Source organism: Oncorhynchus masou, chromosome 29 (genome assembly GCF_036934945.1).
Source record: "Oncorhynchus masou masou isolate Uvic2021 chromosome 29, UVic_Omas_1.1, whole genome shotgun sequence".
NCBI lineage: Eukaryota > Metazoa > Chordata > Actinopteri > Salmoniformes > Salmonidae > Oncorhynchus > Oncorhynchus masou.
The window spans coordinates 62,664,993-62,686,127 of NC_088240.1; the positions used below are offsets into that span (position 1 = coordinate 62,664,993).

The following is a 21,135-nucleotide window of genomic DNA, read 5'->3' on the forward strand; positions in this document are numbered from 1 at the left end:
CAGCTTATGGTAGAGAAATTAACATTAAATTCTCTGACAACAGCTTTGGTGGACATTCCTGTTGTTAGCATACCAATTGCTTCTCTCTCAACACTTGGCCTTTTATTGTCCCCAGCACAAGTTGCACCTGTGTAGTGATTATTCAGGTGGTTGGATTATTTTAACAAAGGAGAAATGCTCACTTACAGGGATGTAAACAAATTTGTGCATAACATTTGATAGAAATAAGCTTTTTGTGCATATATTGTATATCAGCTCATGAAACATCAGACCAACACTTTGGATGTTGCGTTTATATTTTTATTCAGTGTAAAAAAAACAGCCTTTTTGAACAAACACTTAACTCTTTTCCCTCTTACTAACTGACTTTTCTGATAGGTACTTTATTGAGGAAAAATGTACCTACTATGACTGTGATATGTGGTTTTCCAACCTCGCTATCTTATTACTGCAGTGGGCATAATCAGGGTCACACAGTGTTTCTTGTTGGTTTTAAACAAATCTACCTTGAAACAAAAGTATACACCTCACACATGGTTATGGGCTTAAAAAAAGAAGACTGCTATACCATGTCCGATACAGAGTTGAAATGTATTCAATTTTAAGTTTGCATCCCAAAATTACACTTTATATACTGTACATCACAGAAGACTGAAATAAAACAAAATTGTTTGACATAGAAACACCAGATTTTCATGTTTAAAAAAAATTAATTATGAAAAAATATGAATAACATTCCACCCTTGAGGCCACTAGGTCATTTGACTGCTGGAAAGAGGTACGATAAATGCACTAACTGTAACTCGCTCTGAATAAGAGTGTCTGCTGAATGCCTAATGTAAATTGGTTATGACTCTTATTTCATTGTCATGACAGTCTTCATCAATAACCATTGATTACCCGATTATTGTGCCATGCAGCCCTAATCACAAATATAAATATACCAACGTTTTACATTGCCAGGGATCACAAACCTACACAAACAAATGAATCATAATGACTTGCTGTCTGGCAATCTAGCTAGGTGCTCACTAGATTCTACAACCAAAAATATTAGTATTATTTTTTTATTTTTGGTCATAATTTAAGGTAGGGGTTATGCATACGGTTAGCCGTGTGGTAAAGGTTAGGGTTAAGTCTTAATGTTTTAATTAAGAGAAATTGTATACATGGCGGAGGTCATGACTTTGTAGCTGTGGTAACTAGTGACGGTCCCGCGCGAACGTTTCATGAGAAGTCTCGCGCTGTTCAGGCGGTCGCTGTTTAATGGCCGCTCTCTTACTCGAAGCAATGTCTGAAACGGGGAATAACACTAGGAACCCATCGGAGTGTGATAGCTGACCGGGAATTAACAAAAATATTGTGCTATTCCCTCTCCTAAACGGGTTCCGAACGGATGGGCAGTGTGGGGGGGATTGCCAAGCGACATAAAATACGCTAGCGGGAGAGGAGAGAGCTGCTAGCTAGCTAGTCAACACAGTTGTCACTGCCGGTGAGGCAAGTCCGGAGCAACCCTGACAAGAGTGGGGTTGAAGAGGGAACGCAGACTCTGTTGGACTGGAGCGTGTGACTCTTGGCACCAGATGCTAACATGAGTGGACCTGGGCAGGATAGCGAGCCAGAGGCAAAAGTCCTCCTCATCAAGCGGCTATACAGGTGAGTTAAATGCCTTTTGCTGGGAAACATTACATTGGCTAGTTTTTTTAAATTTATTTTTTTGTTTTGTTGTACATTAGCTAGCTAACAATAGTGAAATAAATGGATAGCTAACCTTAGCTAGTTTGCTAACTAGCTAGCCATCTATTCAACTTGCTAGTTAGCTAACTATCCAGTCACCTGTCTGTATGTGACTTGAATCAGCTAACGTTAGCTAGTTAACTGTTCTTCGTCGAAGGACAATGACATTTTTACCAAGTAGTCGGACATTTTCGATAATATGGGTTTTAAATAACCAGATGTAGCACAGTGGGAACTTATGGAGCGGATAGCTAATTAGCTATCCAACGTTAGCTTCTAAACAACTGAACAGTAACAGTACAGTAACAAGTTACTGTGCTATTAGCTAGCTAACTTATTCCTGTGCCAACTTGCTCTCTTAATAACTTTAGTTTGTTAACTAGTTGCGATAGTTTCAGCGGTCAGTATTGTCACAGTACTAGTTACCTGATAGGCCTACCTTGTTTGCTAGCTAGCTACCTCGCGAGTTCGTTATTTAACAGCTACGATAACGAGAAGCGTCTTGCAGAACATCACCACATGAATAATGTCGACTGGCTACTTTTAACATGCATAGCCTGGCCTAGTTAGGGAGAAACACCATATTTCACAAGCCTCTTTAGATTTACCTACCTAGTTAGGTAGCTGTAATGTCAGCCATTATCTCAGTGTGAGACATGACATTTGATAGTTTCCAGTTATAGCTAGCTAACATTAGCTCCCTACATTGATAAGAATGAGTTTGCTCATTCCTCCAATGGCCATTGGCAGTGATTCACATGCCATAATAACTGTATCTTGCGTGCTCAGGGCAGTGGTTGAGTCGGTACGCAAGCTGGATGTCATCATTGGCAGCAAGTCATCGCACAGGGAGGTCTTCAAGCCTGAAAACATCAGCCTTCGCAACAAGTAAGCATTTTACTCTACTCCAACCTTTGCCCTAAACACTAAGGCAAAATGCAAAACACTAACCCCAACCTCATCCATCTTCTGTGCCCAGGTTGAGGGAGCTGTGTGTGAAGCTGATGTTTCTCCACCCTGTGGACTATGGTCGCAAGGCTGAGGAGCTTCTGTGGAGGAAGGTATACTACGAGGTCATCCAGGTCATCAAGACCAACAAGAAGGTATAGCATTTAAGGGTGTTTTCCCATCTAGTCCTCTTTAAAATAACCAGTCCCCGTCCTCTTTAACTTTGTGGTAAAAAATAAGCTATAGAACTATGTTCTCTTTGTATTCAGACTTCCCTTGCCTTTGAATGAGGACTCAACTTTTTTGCCAGTTCACTTTATCCATGTTGTGGTCCAAGTCCTCTTTGCATTCAGATTGCTATATTTAGAAAGGAATCAAGATATGTTTTCCAACATTCACTCAATGCACTCTCGAACAAGCCATTTCCATTCCTCAATCAGATTTGCCACCAATGCTCCTTATAGTACGTATTACTGTGCTCTATACTCCTCTGTAAACTGGTCATCCCTGTATACCTGTCGCAAGACCCACTGGTTGATGCTTATTTATAAAACCCTCACTCCCCCCTATCTGAGATCTACTGCAGTCCTCATCCTCCACATACAACACCCATTCTACCAGTCACATTCTGTTAAAGGTCCCCAAAGTGCACACATCCCTGGATCGCTCCTCTTTTCAGTTCGCTGCAGCTAGTGACTGGACCGAGCTGCAAAAAACACTCAAACTGGATAGTTTTATCTCAATCTCTTCAAAGACTCAATCATGGACACTTACTTACATTTGTGGCTGCTTTGAGGGATGTATGTTGTCAAGTGGTGTTGCTACTATACTGTGTTGTCATGTGTTGCTACCATGCTATGTGGTTGTCTTAGTTCTCTCTTTATGTACTGTTGTGGTGGCTGTTGTGATGTGTGTTCTATATTTTTAATGCCAGTCCCTGTCCACGCAGGAGGCCTTTTGGTAGGCTGTCACTGTAAATAAGAATTTTGTTCTTAACTGACTTGCCTAGTTGTTGTTAAAAAAAATGTATATTTTAATGAATAACTGCGGATAAAATAATGCTGTAATTGAAAATTGTACACCCAATGTAGGCTGCCGCCCCTTTAAGAGCTAGAATAGATTTGGACCTTGTGTTGTGATTCTCACCAAATATATTGTCTTCTCGCACTTCAAACCCCACAATCAAATAGTTTATGAAACTCTCTTATAGATCACATATTGCAAACAAATAATCTGAACTAAAAACTCCACACATTTTGGAATGTCTGTGTGTTCTTGACAATCGCTAATCAATATCCAAAAACGGCACATTTTTCCGCGAACATGCACATAATCTTCTCACTTGTGGCACCAATGTGAGGGGTTATGGCAGTGTTGCAATAGTGTTTGTAATCACAAGCAAACCTGGGGAGCATTGCCCTAAAAAATGGAACCGGAGCACGGAATTCAAGTGAACAGAACTCCGACATCCTCTGGAGACGGTCTCAGTTCGCTTCGGGTGCTCTTTTAAGGGGTCGGAGTTCCCTTTGTAGTGTTAACACGGCACAAAAAAGTATGCAAACCGCACTGAGTTCTAAAAAATTTGCTAAAAGGGACCATGTGGGAAAACACCCTTTAGTTATTGGGGAAATTTTATGACTCTGGCCAATAGTGCTTCTACACCTGAATTACTTGCTGTTTGTGGTTTTAGGCTGGGTTTCTGTACAGCACTTTGACATCAGCTGATGTAAGAAGGGCTTTATAAATACATTTGATTGATACAGTGACTGCTGAGCTTTCAGACATGCCCCACACACAACCCTTTTATTTCTAATCTCTTCTTATTAACTGACCCCGTCTTATATCACCATGTCTTCTGCAGCACATCCACAGTCGCAGTGCCCTGGAATGTGCCTACAGGACTCACCTGATAGCCGGTGTGGGCTTCTTCCAGCACCTGCTGCTCTACATCCAGTCCCACTACCAGCTGGAAATGCAGGACTGCATCGACTGGACCCATGTCACCGACCCCCTCATCGGTGAGACATACACACACACACACTCAGGTCAGCAGTATCTGTGATTGACAGTGTATAAATGATTGTATTTGTTATTGTAGGTCGGAAGAAGCCGGTATCAGCCACCCTTAAGGAGATGGAGTGGGCCCAAATGGCCTGCCATCGCTGCCTGGTGTACCTGGGAGATCTAGGTAATACAAACTTAATCTATCTCACCAAAGATATTTGAGACAACCTTATTTGTATGGCCATGGAATTGCATTCCCCAAATCCAAATCACATTGATTTGAATGTACAGGAGAGGTTTACAGGAGGTTGTTTGAATGTTTTCTGCAGCCCGTTACCAGAACGAATTGGCTGGGGTGGAGGCTGAGCAGCTGGCAGAGCGGTTCTACCACCAGGCCCTGTCTGTCACTCCACACGTAGGTGAGTTGACAACAAGGTGTTAACTTTTCACAGCACATTAACCTCCGTTTTTTACACTAACCGGTTTACTCACACCACACCACCACCTATAAATGAATCACTCTTGTTATATTGCCCACATAGTGATGAACTCACACAGCACTTATTGATTTGAGCTTTATTATATGACTGGTCAAAGCTTTACGCAGCTCACAGTGATCTAGCTGAACTGTTAGCGGGCCATTTGGGCCAGGAAGGGGGAATTCAGTAACTGTTAGCGGGCCAGGAGAGGCCATTCAGTCTCAAGAAATCACTGATCCACATTTGAAACGTTCTGTCTTTTTGAGAGGGCTTCATCAGTCGAACTGAAAGTCAACATTAAATGGCCACTGCTAAAGGAAAGCGATGTCTTTAGTGTGCCATGATACTGACAAGTGTTTGATGTTTTGTTTTCAGGAATGCCTTTCAATCAGTTAGGTACACTGGCGGGGAGTAAATTCTACAACGTGGAGGCCACCTATTACTACCTACGCTGGTGAGAGGTGACTTCAACACGTCTAGATTTACTGCAGCACATCCACAGTCTTATCTATGACTGGTCTGTAGACTATGCTCTAGCTGTGCTATTGTTCTGCTGGGGAGAAATATCTTCATTGCAACATTTCATATTTGGATCACATTCAGTAGGCTTTAAATAGGAGACATGTTTTGAAATGGAAGAGGTTCTGAAACCAGTCTGTTAGGAGAAAGCTGCCAACTTCAGAGCCAGAACTCGTAAAAAAAAGACTCACAACCAAGTGGTACATGGACGATACCAGTATTGCAATACTCGTTAGTAGTGGAAAGGATACAAAACACGAAGCAGATTTGAACTTCTTTAGGAAAACAGCCCTGATGTTGGAAAGAAACATTTGTCATCCAGTCACAATTATTTTCCAAGCTATAGCACACAATATTTTACATACAGCAGGTTTTTAAAGGACCACAGAGTTGGGTCTGCTTTGTGTTTTCATTGCCATGGGAAAAAATATTGCGATACTGGTATCGTCACACCCCTACCACAAAGTACTTACCATGGTTTTCTCCTCCATGTTCCTGTGTTTGAACAGTATACAGTCGGAGACTCCCTTCGAAGGGGCCTATGGGAATTTGAAGCGTCTGTTTGATAAAGCAGCTAAGATGTACCACCAGGTGAAGAAACAGGAGATGAAGAAGCTGTCTCCCTCACGGCAAAGGTCAGTCTGGTTTCCTCAGACCACAGCCCTGAAATGACAAATCACTAAGTCAGCATTGAACATGAATTGAGATGGTCCTCTTTGAGATCCTTACTGTTTCCTCAACGGTTTTCTCTCCAGATCCAAGGACATCAAGCAACTTCTAGTGAGCTTCATGTACCTGCAGAGTCTACTGCAGCCCAAGAACAGGTTAGGACGTTCACTATTCACCATTTAGGCCCTAGTCATTTATCTCAATAGGAACCTCAACATTTGGTCCATATATGACACAGCTATCTGATGATGATAATAACAATTGATTGAATTTTTATGACCCCCTTTGCTCAGTTTCAAAGGGCTTTCTATTGTCTGTTGGGTACCGTGTTTGTAATGTCTTACCATTTCTCTCTTCCTCCCTGTGAGTAGTCTGCTGGAGACAGAGTTGACCTCTCTGTGTCAGTCGGTGCTGGAGGATTTTAACCTGGTGCTGTTCTACCTGCCCTCGCCGCCACACGGCCACGAAGCCACTTCCCCCAGCGAGGAGGAGCATGAGGACCACGAATCGCCCTGCGCCCTGCTCCCCGACGCCCTTGTCTTCAAGATGGTGGTCACCTGCCTCATGGTGGTGCACAGCCTGAAGCGGGGAGGTCTGTAAGAATATAGATGTCATATATTTTTTCGCAAATTGCTTTTCAAACATTACGCTCAATGGTTGTTGTCAGTAGGCATGCGAGGATAGTGACATACTGCAAGGGAGAAATAAGGGGATATGGTGTTTTGTTGTATTGCAAAGTTGACATGTTGACTTGTTTGTGTAGGGTCAAAGCAGTACAGTGCGTCAATAGCCTTCACGCTGGCCCTCTTCTCCCACCTGGTGAACCATGTCAACATCCGCCTGCAGGCTGAGCTGGAGGAGGGGGAGAGCCAGGTGCCCCCGCTGCAGAACGACAACACAGGTGAGAACTACTCCCAGCTTTACCTCATGATGCCTAGACACTACTCATGTTCTCAGTTAATTCTCTGAAAAACGAATGGAATAATAATGACATTTGTTTGCTCCTAGACGACTCTGAGTTGAGAGACCCGTCTGACCCGTTGACCTCGGAAGAGAGGCCCCTGCAGAATGGTTCCCTAGACCATGAGGAGGACGAGGTGGGCCACCGGAGCACCGTGGCCCAGAAAGCAGGCGTCGGTGAGCGGAAGGCAGAGGAGGAGAAACAGAAGCAAAAGAAGTACGCCCGCCTCTCCATGATGCGCCGCCGTCGCTGCGCCACCCGCAAAGAAGATGAGAGCGACCTGAGCGAGGGTTTCGAGAGCGACGAAGAGGAGGAAGAAGAACAGAGGGGCTGCACCGACTCTGGGGACGGCGCCTCGGGACCCTCACTCACCCCCTCCACGTTGGGAAAGGAGAGCAAGAGCAGGAGGGAGCACCCGACAGAGGGGACCTGGGAGAGTGCCTCGGAGGAAGACGAGGAGGGGAGCACGGCCTTCGACGTGGAGACTGACTCGGACATGAACAGCCAGGAGTCCCGCTCCGACTTGGAGGATATAGAGGACTCGGAAACTCCGGAGAACTTGGACACACCTCCTCGGGGTGAGGTGCAGCCTGAAGACGATGATGAGGAGGAGGAGCAAGCCGATCCCAGGGAGGACGGGGACACCCCTCCGGCCACCAATGGCCCACTCCTGCCCAGCGACCCCAGTATCAGCAGTAACCTCCAGGCCATGTCATCCCAGCTGTTCCAGGCCAAGCGCTGCTTCCGCCTGGCGCCCACCTTCAGCAACGTGCTGCTGAGGCCCCACAGCTCCGCCACCAACTCCACACCCAACCCCACTGATCCAGACGCCGCCTCCACCACCCCCTCCCAGGAGACCCCTCCTCCCCCGGGGGACTCACCCTGCGACGCTGGCCCCGGCACTGCCAACGGAACCATCGACAATGGTCAGTAACCTGCCCACACACATTGACGCTGTGTTGATTACTATGTGGTTTTTGTATAGTGCAGGATATGATGACTTTAAAGATTTATATGTAATATACCAATATAATTATTTACTTCTAGTCTCTTTTTAGTCTTTCCCAATGACTCCATTGAGTAACAGCACATTGCTAAAATATGCCCTTTTCTAACAGTACATCTGAGGTACCCCTAAGAAAACTGGGGTGTAGATTAAACACATGTTTATTTATTTTTGTCCATACCCTGTAGAGGTGGATTCCGATTCAGAGTGTAGCGTGCACAGCAACCAATCAGTACACAGCGAGAAGACCCTGTCTGAGAGACTGGAGATTCTGACCAATCAGGGGCTCATCCAGGTGGTCAAGGTGTTTGTGGATTGGCTGAGAACCAACACTGACATTATCCTCATGTGTGCACAGGTAAAGGGGGTAGATTTTTCACTAACCTAGAAGCACTTACAAACAGTATGCATTGACAAATCTAATTTGCATCAAATTGGTCAAATACAAGTTAGTCTTTGTATCAGCTGACTTAGGGCAAGGGTTTATAGTCTTCATCATTGTTGGTGTTTGTTTCACTGTCCGTCTTCCACTCAATGTAATTCCTTTACTCTGTCTGTAGAGTTCTCAGAGCCTATGGAACAGACTGTCTGTGCTACTCAACCTGCTGCCTGACGGGAGCAAGATGCTGGAAGCAGGTGAGTTACATTTTTAATTTAACCTTTATTTAACTAGGCAAGTTGGTTAAGAACAAATTCTTATTTACAATGACTGCCAAACCATAACGACGCTTGGCCAAATGTGTGCCGCCCTATGGGACTCCCAATCACGGCTGGGTGTGATACTGGAATTGAACCAGGGTCTGTAGTGACTCCTTTAGCATTGAGATGCAGTGTCTTACCGCTGTGCCACTCGGGAGCCCGTTGTGGAGGCTTGAGTTGGCCAAATTCCTCTCTCCCTCTCACATTATATTTCTCGTTCCATCTGTTCATTTCCTCTCCTTTGGTTATTTTAACCCATGTTCTCATAAATGAAATTCCAAATGTGTGTCTCATTCTGTAGAGCACGTGACGAGAAGGCACGTCTTAATCTCGCGCTCTGTCTTGCTTTCTCTTTGTGTGTATTTTAGAGCTGGGTCTGAACACTGAGGTGACGGAGTTGCTGAGTGAGTGTGAGCAGCCTGGCCTGGTCCAGTCCCTGCTGCTGCCTGAGGACCTGGCCCTGCGACACCTACCTGCCCTCAACCTGGCCCACCGCCACCTCGACTACAACCGCCCCAGACCTTCCCTCAGCCCCGTACAGGAGGTACACACACCTAGCTTCCCTTAGACTCACACCCTCACTGTTTTTCTGCCCTCTCTCTACTTTACTATCTCACTCGCTCTCTCTCGCTCTCTTTCTCTCCCCGTCTTAGTGTGTGGTGCGTGTTTGCTGCATCCGCAGCTTTGGCCACTTCCTCACCAATCTCCAATGCAACGTACTGCACTTCAACCCGGAGGCGGGCATCTTCACCAGCATCAGCCAATCAGAGCAGGACAACCTGGTGCAGCAGGCCAAGGCCCAGTTCCGCATGGTGAGCGGCAGTTGAATGAACCAATGAGACTAAAGCAGCGGTCACTCTTTCAGTTTTTGTTTCACTTGTGCAGCTCAAATAACTGCAAAGTATTATCTATTTCAACACGGTTTGTGAGTCCAGGCAGAGGAGGAGGCACGACGAAACCGCCTGATGAGAGACATGGCTCAGCTCCGCCTACAGGTCTGTCTTCTGGAACATTCCATTCTATCATAAATCAAACACTGTCAATCTAGCTATCCGAGACTATACTGAGTGTACAACACATTAGGAACATTCCATTTCCATGACGTACTGTAGACTGACCAGGTGAATCCTGGTGAAAGCTATGATCCTTTATTGATGTCACTTGTTATATCCACTTCAATCAGTGTAGATGAAGGGGAGGAGACCGGTTAAAGAAGGATTTTTAAGCCTTCAGAGGGTGAATGGGCAAGACAAAATATTTAAGTGCCTTTGAACGGGGTATGATAAGTGGCAGGGGCACCGGTTTATGTCAAGAACTGCAATATTGCTTGGTTTTTCACTCAGCAGTTTCCTGTGTGTATCAACAATGGTCCACCAGCCAACTTGACACAACTGTGGGAAGCATTAGTGTCAACATGTGCTAGCATCCGTGTAGAACGCTTTTGACACCTTATAGAGTCCACGCCCTGACGAATTGAGGCTATTCTGAATGCAAAAGGGGGGGGGGTGTAACTCAATATTAGGAAGGTTTTCCTAATGTTTGGTATACTAAGTGTATATGTCTTAATTTACTTTCGCACCCAAAACCTTGAAGTGAAATTCATTCGATTTCAGCCGATGATAGTTAAGGTGATGCCATTGAAGTATATTACTTAATGTTGAATGTACATGTTCAGGGCCTCCCGGGTGGCGCAGTGGTTAAGGGCTGTGTCACCAGAGACTCTGGGTTCGCATCCAGGCTCTGTCGTAACCTGCCGCGACCGGGAGGTCCGTGGGGCGACGCACAATTGGCATAGCGTCGTCCGGGTTAGGGAGGGATTGGCCGGTAGGGATATCCTTGTCTCACCGCGCACCAGCGACTCCTGTGGCGGGCCGGGCGCAGTGCACGCTAACCAAGGTTGCCAGGTTCCAACACATTGGTGCGGCTGGCTTCCGGGTTGGATGGCGCTGTGTTAAGAAGCAGTGCGGGTTGGTTGGGTTGTGTATCGGAGGATGCATGACTTTCAACCGTCGTCTCTCCCGAGCCCGTACGGGAGTTGTAGTGATGAGACAAGATAGGAGCTACTAACAATTGGATACCACGGAAAGGGGGGGAAAAAGAATGTACATGTTCAGTGCCCTCTGTAATTATTGTGAAGGTGAAGCATTTTTTTCTTTTGGCTCTATACTCCAAGAGTTTGGATTTGAAATCAAACAATGACTGAGGTTAAAGTGCAGACTGTCAGCTTTAATTTGAGGGTATTTTCATCCATATCGGATGAACCATTTTAGAAACGACACCACTTTTTGCACAAATTTTGGGACAAATTCACTTGTGTATTATAGTAGTAAAAAGTTCATAGATTTGATTTAAAGTCTAAATGTTTGGGTTATAGAGGCAAAAGAAGATGAAATGCTTCACTGTCCCAATAATTACGAAGGGCACTGAATAATCCCCTCAACATCCCATCAAAATAAGCAGTTTGTCATGTGTCTGCCCTGCAGTTGGAGGTGTCTCAGCTAGAGGGCAGCCTGCAGCAGCCCAAGACCCAGTCCTCCATGTCTCCGTACCTGGTACCCGACTCTGCCGCCCTGTGCCAGCACCTCAACCTCCTCAGACATCTGGCTGGCAGTGGCTGCTTCATCATCATCATCCCCCGCACAGGTGAGCACAGCCCCATGCCCTGCCTGGGTGAATAAACCCAGTGTTGGACTGCATGGCTGTGGATACGTCTGTTTGAGTGCAGTCATTATTTAGAGGTTTTTCTCCAGAATTACATGGAGATAAAATGGTGATAAATATATTGCCGGGTTATTGAACTACATGGGGTCCAGATTTGAAAATGGTTATTTACAGGGGGGCCAGATATTTTATACATGGGATTATTCTTATAAAGCACATTTAGTCAAATTAAATGTCGCTAAAAGTTAATTTTAAGTGCTTTAGGGTGAGCCTAATTCAGTGGATGAAATTGTTTAAATAATGGAACACATTTGTACTTATAACACAGTTGACCTGCATCACATTCATTTCTACTTTCCTGTCTGTTTTAGCGACAACTTCATATTTTGTTTTTGTTTACTCTTTGGAAACCTTTTATGCATGGCATATCAGTTGACCAGCATCATATTCTGTTCTATTTTCCATTTCTTTTTCATTTCGTTCTTTTCAGTTTAACTTGGAAACCTTTTTATTCATGTCATATCTGTCGACTAACTTATTGCGGGGAGGTCTTTCCCCCTGCATCAGTAGAGAATGGGTCCCTATAACAAACTGCACCACCTATGTGGGGACTTAAACTCCTCAAATCTTGTTGCAAAGTTAGCTTTCAGTTTATCTAAAAACTCGGTCATCACGGTAGTGATCTGTACTGATGACTGAATATAGTTGCGTAGTGTAGGGAAATCAAAGAGAAAACAAAATGTATTGACTTTTTTTCAATCATGTCAACTGTTTTATCCCTCCCCTGCACTCCCAAATTAAATCCATTCAAGTGATTGAAGATGAAAAACAAACATCTGCTACGGCCTGTTCATCAAGCATTTTCACTAGATATGTGTTGGCTTTCTTGTGGCGTCAATCACGGAGAAAAGCAACTATCTCCTCCCTAAGCTAACACATGCTGCTCTCTTGAGAGCGTTATTACCCGTGCTTAGCTACCGAGCATCATTATGTAAAAGTAGATCATGATGCTCAGCAGACCACGAAAACAAGCGATGTTGCAGGCTAGATGTTGATTGGATAAAGTTGATGTCTGTGGTGTTAACTCACTGCTGAGTTAAGCAAAAAGCATGTTCTAGTGTATCAGGCAGTGTAGTGATCTCGTCTGCTGGGAAGAGCCGATAGGCGAGCTCTGATTGGCTAACTGGTATGTTGGGTGATTTATTCTTTGACAGCACTTAATGGGTGGGACAACAGGGAAACAGATTCTCCCATTTGGAGAATATTGAACAAAGGCTAATTTTGGCTCTAAACATCAGATTTTTTTTGCAGGATAAAAGAAATCTGAATTGATCAGAAGGCCATTCTAAATTCATAAACGGGCCAGATCTGTCTGTCTGGTTGGCAGCCAGTTGAATAGCCCTGCTATATTGTTTCGACAATTGGCTATTTGCTGGCTATGTTTTGTAAGTTACCGAGGGGACGACTGAAGCTGAGTTTGTCTTTCTAGTTAGAGTATGAAATTAATAGATACCAAAGTTAAAACATGATGGTTGACTGTTATCTGCCTCAGTGATTGATGGCCTTGACCACCTGAAGAAGGAGAATGCCGGAGCGAGGGACGGTATCCGCTTCCTGGAGTCAGAGTTCCGTAAAGGCAACAGGTATGTCTGTCTCAACCCTCAAGTGTGACGTATGGTAATATAGTGGGCCACATTTAATATATGACAACCACAATCTGCCACCCCATCACATTAAAAGAGATATGTAGAGTCGACAGTTCTCTGAATGAAAAGATAAGGGTGATTTTCAATATGCTTAGCCTTTATCCGGTGTGAAACGCTAGAGCCAATGATACACAAGTCCTTTTATATCAATGTATGTCTCACGTAACCAATTTTCAAATGAGCTGGCTGTTGTCCTTACTACTTCAGATCTTAACAAAACAATGTTTCTAACCATAACCCACTCTGAATCTGTGATACAGTAAACTAAGAATAGGCTGCGACCCATATGGACAAAGACACTTGATGTTGTAAACCCCTCTTCTGTCCCCCTCTACCTCAGGTACATACGTTGCCAGAAGGAGTCGGGGAGGAGTTTTGAGAGGGACAAGCTGAAACGCCAGGACATTGAAGCCTGGTGAGCCTCCATTAGTCTTTCTGCAGTCTCTTCATATGGCCACCTCTCAATACTTAGCATTCTTATACAAATGCTTCAAAAGTGGTAAGATTTATGAAAGCTATCTACCAGCGGTAAAACACCTTCCCAGTGTTAACTGTTTCCTTATGTGTCCTGATTTCTAGGCATCTATACAAGACTGTGGACAGCTGTCGTCAGCTGACCGTCTCCCAGAGCAACGGAGACGAAGACACGGCTGGTATGGTCACTATTCTCACCGGTCACTCAGTGGAGGAGCTGTGTACCCGCTCTGCACCCATGAAGGTATACACATCACAAATACAATCACTCACTCACTCAGTTCTTTAGGCTCTCCAGCAACCACTGTTGGTATGGACAGCTGGTCTGACTACAGTGTATCCCTTGGGTTGTACAGTATTGCTATTAATATTTCCCTGTTATAAAATACCGCCATTTTACCATGGTGTAGGTCTTTGTGGAGAACCAGAGTTCTTTCTAAGAGAAGTTTGGCATGTTTGACCTCCCCCATTCATCCTTCTGTGATATTTTACCATACGTTGTATGTTCATTGGTGTTAGAAGAGTTGACGTCTTACCCTCCATTGTCTGTGTCTCCTTGGAAACAGTCTGCCATCCAGGCAGTGGCGACAGCAGGCATGGAGCTGAAGAACATTGTGGAGTTCTACCGTCAGTGGAAGGAGATTGGCTGAGAGCGTTGAGCGGGCGAGGTCGGCATGGCGGACAGCTGATCACACACTCACTCCCACTCTCTCTCCCACTCTGTTGCTCTGTCTGTATCTGCGTCTCCAAGGAAAATCAACTCTAGGAAAGGAAGTGAGGGGGGGGAATGAGAGAGAGGGTGGAAAAGTAAAGCAGTTGAAGGAAAGAAAAATCGAGACACATGGGCAAAGGGGGCAATAAGAAACAGCAGAAGACCCCCAAACATAAAGAAGCGATCCCAGAGGTTGGTGAGAATTTAAGTGGGGATGCTACACACATAAAGTGCCCCTGGTTCACATAACCAGGCATATACTGTTTATGATAGAAACGAGTACATTACATGTCGAGAGAGAACCACTCATACACATTCATGCTCAGTTAAATCCATTGGTTTAGACGTATAGAGCAGTGTTTCCCGTTTCCTCCTTTCCCTCTGTTGTGAAGGTGGGACTATGTCAGCCCTATGGCTAGCTGGGTCTGGTCTGGTAAGGTGTGGGGTAAATCCCAGAAAGAGAACACATCTCTAGCGTGCCAAGCCTTGAGGCTATCGACACATCGGAGTCTCGTAGCTCATAGAGTTCAGGTCAATGGACGTACACTTCTCCAGGATTGTTTTCTTTCCTATCAGTTTTTTTGCGGTGTACTTTTTGTGTCCCGTGACTAATGTATTGTGTTATCTGTGTAAGATGAGGAATAATGACAGGTTGTGCCCTGGTATTGTTTTAATTTGGATTTTATTTTTGTACCCAAATATACTTTATTTTGCGTTTTTGTAAGCTGTGCTGAATACACACAGGAATGAAGAGCAGGGGGAGGGATGGGGTTGTCTTGTATAGTTTTCCTAAACCAGTCTGCTAATCCTTCTGTTCTCAAAGAAATAGTCCTGACTTTTGTGTCATGGTGCCGTTTTAGGAAGAGGTAGACTCGGGTGGGTCAGCTTTGTGCTGTTAGATATTATGGAGTCCGGGGCTTGCGGCTGTTCCAATGTGGCGGTACAAGGTGTTTGTGTTTTGACCCTTGTGAACTCCATATATATCCCATCTACCATCATCACTAACTGTCCCATCATGCACAGTGCAAAGGAACTCTGTATATGTGTGTGGCCACGCATTGAACAATAAAATGAACTAATTTTAAAATGTATTTTCTTATTTTCACTCTCTTGCAGAAACCATTTACAGTGGCAACATTTTCAGAGCTTTACACAATTCATGACAAGGCACAGGACTCTCTGAATTGGGAAAGCAAACTATTTGAACTGAACATACTCATGACTGCACACTAATGACAATAATAGCCATTGTTTCCGTAAATTGAAGAATTAATCCAGAGACGACGACTGACCAACATTTAAAATGAAATGGTGTGTATCAAATAGTCGGGGTAGCCATTTGATTAGCTGTTCAGAAGACTTCTAGTTTGGGGGTAGAAGCTATTGAGAAGCCTTTTGGACCTAGCCTTACCGCTCTGGTACCGCTTGCTGTTTGGAACACATTTAATGTTTTTCAATTTATAGGTTTGTTTCAAAACACTCTTACCTATTGAAATATGGTAGTTCTGTTCCACTTTGCTCTCAAACTTCTGAACCTGTTCAGTGCAGCCTGGCTCATCCATCAGTCTCGGTCCTGTGAGTAGGACTCTGTGTACCATCTATCCTGCTCTCTTCTGTTGTGAGGTCTCGTGCCCCTCACTACCCTGGCTGCCTGGGCCTAATGCCCACCATTCTGCATGGAATGGCAGAGCGAGACTAATCCCCTGGCAGCGGGGTCAGCGCCACCCCAACAGAAGATGGTTGGCACAGCACAGGGCTGGCCCACTTTCTGGTGATGGTGAAATGAACAGTCCAGGGCCTGGTTTCCCTAAAGCATCTTAAGGTGAAGTAATGATAGCAAAAAATGTGTAGAATTTTAGGAATTGGCTTTAAAACTGCAAAATGTTCTCAGTCTCATGGCAGCACATTTTTTTTCTCTGCCCTGTGGCAAAAAGTGTAGAATTGCAGGGAATTCACTTTAAAAAAGTAATTATTATGACTGTAGAATAGCATTAGGAAACAGCATTTTGTTTTTCTCTGCACCGTGGCAAAATGTGTTAATGCACATTTTGGCAGAGGTCAGTGCCCCGTGGCCCCCTTGACCCCAAATGTGGTAGTCTGGCCCTGGGGGTGCTGAGGGAGGATAAAAAGTCCTAACAAAGCGTTTTGTCAATGTGCCTCAGTCCATGGAAAATAGGCCCTGCTTTTCATGTAGATTTGGTTCAGTTAGAATATTATGAAGTGACCTGCCAGCCTTGACTTACTGAGTGAGAATTTCTGAAGAATTTAAACTTTGCCCAAATGATCATGGTATTGAAAAGGCTACAGATAAAAATCATCACCGTTGATATCACCCAATAGTCTTTGGAGCTGTTTCAAATATTATGTAATGTGAAAAACTTTGAAATGTGGCATTTTGACTAAGAAAATGTTATATAACTGTCTGCATGTAAAATAGAATTATGCGACGATATGGGATGCCTTAAGGCTTGCTCTCTGCCTTGTCTCCTGATTCTCCATAACAATGTTTCTTTCTTGTCCCCATCCAATCAAAACGTCGCTGTGTGCGGAGGGTGGGATTTCGACATTGGGGCTACGGGTTTGCGGTGTTTTTATTCGCCTGTGAAGGAATGCAGGACATAGACCGTTTATACAGATTTACACCAGCCGCCAATGGTCAGGATAACCGGATTTACGATGGGACTATAGTTTATTACAAGCAACAATTGTTCATTTTGGTCAGTGACTACATAGCTCCAGTGAAGATTTGCGCTAATGAGCTCACCGCCAATATAAAGCTGAAAGGTTTGACTTTGTTTCTTTCTCTTTCCTATGCGGTAGTGTGCTTGTTACAATGTAACAACCTATCGCGTGTGTAGGCTACTGGATGTGTTTATTTTGTACCTGTGCGCGCGTGCGTTTGTGTGTGCGCCTCGAGTTTGTCCGGAACTGGAAATCCTAAAAATGTTCTCTCGGAAAATGTCTCCACAGAACCAGACTTTTCAGCTATTATGCAAATTATATTATTAAGTAGCCTATGTATCTTGTCACTTAAAATATAATTTCACTTTTTGTATTCATATTCAATTTGTATTGATGAAATTGGCAGTGTAGCCTGTCATTAGTGTGTAGGTGTTTTATTGTCAGAAGTGTGACAGACAGGCCTCCATTGCGCCCGAACAAAAGGCAATTTGCCTATGACGATTTTCTTACAATGTGATAAGCTATCCGATATGAAAATTAAGACCAAATAGTTCATGAAAACAGATTGGAGATCCAGTACTCCTCTTTCTTGGAAAGACAACATACGGTAAAAACGCGCACGGGGGAACATTCTTGGTCTTGTAATTTCTGGATGGCAGGACAGATAATGTTTTCTGTCCACGTGAGCGCGCGAATGAACGTCCTTCATTCTTCTTCTGGGCAGGTGCTGTGTAGAAATCTGCTAGGATAGACCAGACACCGCCTATAGTTCAGCGAGGCAATCCTTCCATGATTTCACATTATATATATTTTTTATGACGCAAGTCAGTTGAGTACAAATTCTTATTTACGACGGCCTTCCTGGGAACAGTGGGTTAACTGCCTTGTTTAGGGATCAGAACGACAGCTGTTAATCTTGTCTGCTCGTGGATTCGATCCAGCAACCTTTCGGTTACTAACCCAACGCTCGAACCACTAGGCTACCTGCCACATCGCGGCTCTTTTTTTTTGAATATTCGCACTCCACATGCCCGACATCCACTGTAAGTGTTATTCTCTTGGGGGAAAAAATAGATCCCAATCTCTCACCAGAAAGTTTCTCTATGAGATTGTCTTTTCAGCCTGTGCCATAACTGAACATAACTGCTCATTTATCTGTTTGTCTGTGATTGTTGTGTCTGCCTTTACCATTTCCCCAGTATTAATGTCATATGAATGTGACTGCAGGCATTGTACATTCCTATAAAACGGCACATTAATTTGAATAGGATATACGATTGAGTGCTCTTTGAGAAACGGTGTCCAATTGTTGGATCTTGTTTCTCTCATAAAACTATGCACTTAGCATTTATTCTTTCTTTTGCCATGTTCATGTTGTAGACAACTTCAGAGCAATGAATTGAGTTTCACCCTCTGCCCTGCCTCTGGTGCAGGGTGTTAGTTTGCTCCTCTACAATGGTACGGCGAGAGACCGGTAGGACAGCTACCTCGCCCTACCCAGGCAATATGAGTTAAACATTTCATAGACCATATGTAGATCTCTTCCCTTCATGTCTGATTGGTCTGGTCTGCTGTTAATGCCACTCTTTTGCAATGACAAGTTGTAACTTGTTCCATGTGACACTATGTTCTTATGGTTAATCACAGATGATCATAAGTGATATTACTGGTTGACACCACACCTGCAGCAAGGAACCGTGTGACCCTGTTTAAATCATGTCAAATGCACTGTGAGAGAGTCATTCATCAGTTTGTAGATTGGTGCAAGCAAAGGCTCTGTTACGCTTTCAACAATTTATTCATGTTGGGTCAGTGATTACAGGAAAGAAGCGACACGAGAGGAAGGATGCATTTAAGAAAACACAGGTCTTACTCTTACTGAACATAACAGATGATATTCAAATCCATTTATCACTAGCCTATAATAGTGTCATAGTGTGCATTTAAAGTCCTTAACAGACCGCGTTAATGAGTACTCCATCTGGGTCAATGGGAGGGTCTGATAGTTGGTTCAGCTATACATGGAGTTATTTGATGGATTCATACCTTCTGCAGTACAGTACGGACATGAACCGGTGAATCCTGTGGTTCAGGGTACACTTGACCGTCAGTCATATTGTGTGTGTGTTGAGGTGATGTCTTCCATGTTCCATTTCCAGTACACACTGTACAGAATCATGCAGCTATAGATGATAAATGCAATGTTCTATGGGGCGAATGATGTGCCCTGTTCTTGTTTGCATAAAACGGACATGTGCCCATGTCAACATGCTCCCTGCGTAGACTTATTATCTTCAGCTCCCGAGTTATAAAGTCATCTATTGAGGAAGGTCATGTGACGAGATCACGAGCCAGGGAAAGAATTTCAGAATTCAGGAGTTGGGCAAGAGAGTGGAACAGAAAGAGGGAGAGAATCTGCGTATTCAGAAGAGGTGGGGTAAAGGGGAGGTGGAGAGGAGAGAGGGAGGACAGAGGGGAAGAAATTTGAATATTTGCACATTTTGAAACACGATGGTAGGGGAACTGAGGATGGCCACTGGCAGTCACTCTATTTAAAGTGCTTGTTTTCCCCTTGTTTGCTGTATGTGGCAACCATTACCATGCTCTTGCACACAAACAAACAAAGTCGGACACTCACTGAAACTTAAACAAACACCTCTGACTGAGGGTTTAACCTACTTCTCACATTCGTGTTACTATTTTGCACAATTGTATAGTATTTTAGATAGAAAGTCACGAATGATCAAGTCCTTGCCAATACATTATTCAGAAGAGAAATATGTTGCTACTGTGCAGAACAGCCTTGTGAGTGGGTGGTGTAGTTGAGATTGGGTGGAAGTGAGCACATGAGAAGTGGTTGGCATCACAGAGGCCCATGAGCAACACCTCCAAAACCTCCCGTTATTCGACGACAACAGAAATAGACCAACAGAATTCCCATTCTATTAGTTGATGGAGACAGTGGAGGATGATGAGGGGGAAACGGGTCATAATAATGTCTGTGATGGCACAAATGGAATGGCATCAAATGCATAGAAACCATGTGTTTGATACCATTCCGCTGATTCCGCTCCAGCCATTACCACGAGCCCGTCCTCCCCAACCTCCTGTGGATGGAGAACGAAATTTGAATCGGAAAGGACCGCACACTGTTAGACACACCCAGGACTCCAAACTGACATGCTCAGTTTCACCATTGTTTTAGATTCCAGGCTATACATCTGTGTTATTCATAAGTTGTTTTACTGGTTGTGACAGAACGTGCAGAGTTTTTTAAATGTAAGCTGAAAACTATCATCTATGCACTCATTGCAGGGCGCTCATTGTCATGAGATCGAATCAGATAGACCGGTCTTCATCAAGACCAAATTTACAACATGAACTTGCTTCTTGGGATAACTCAATTAGCAGAATAATTATGTGTGCATACAGGTAGTGCCATCCCAAGGAGCACACAAACCCCCCCCCAGCCCCTCCCCCCCAAAAAATGGAGACGGTGTCATCTCTGTGTCCAAAACATTAGGAGCACATTACTAATATTGAGTTGCACCCCTTCTGCCCTCGAACAAGCTCAATTCATGTGGGCTTGGACTTTACAAGGTGTCGAAAGCATTCCACAGGGATGCTAGCTCATATCGACTCCAATTTTTTTACTTTTATTTAAGTAGGTAAGTCAATTAAGAACAAATTCTTATTTACAATGACGGCCTAGGAACAGTAGGTTAACTGCCTGTTCAGGGGCAGAACGACAGATTTGTACCTTGTCAGCTTGGGGTTTTGAACTTGCAACCTTGCAGTTACTAGTCTTACGCTCTAACCACTAGGCTACCCTGCACCCCAATGCTTCCCACAGCTGTGTCAAGTTGTCTGGATATCCT

General features: G+C 44.2%; 1 protein-coding gene across 1 annotated transcript; it reads left to right on the plus strand.

The window, feature by feature from the left end:
- Nucleotides 1-1,217: 1,217 nt before the first annotated feature.
- On the plus strand, nt 1,218-15,662 carry LOC135520221 (nonsense-mediated mRNA decay factor SMG5-like). The gene is made up of 22 exons (XM_064945618.1): nt 1,218-1,656; nt 2,527-2,625; nt 2,717-2,840; nt 4,547-4,703; nt 4,784-4,873; nt 5,019-5,108; nt 5,544-5,622; nt 6,197-6,322; nt 6,443-6,511; nt 6,728-6,948; nt 7,120-7,257; nt 7,365-8,243; nt 8,512-8,681; nt 8,884-8,959; nt 9,391-9,566; nt 9,676-9,834; nt 9,958-10,017; nt 11,506-11,665; nt 13,236-13,326; nt 13,730-13,804; nt 13,969-14,107; nt 14,430-15,662. The coding sequence occupies exons 1-22, from the start codon at nt 1,592-1,594 to the stop codon at nt 14,511-14,513; spliced, it is 3,327 nt and encodes a 1,108-aa protein (XP_064801690.1). The 5' UTR covers nt 1,218-1,591; the 3' UTR covers nt 14,514-15,662.
- The last annotated feature ends 5,473 nt before the right edge of the window (nt 15,663-21,135 follow it).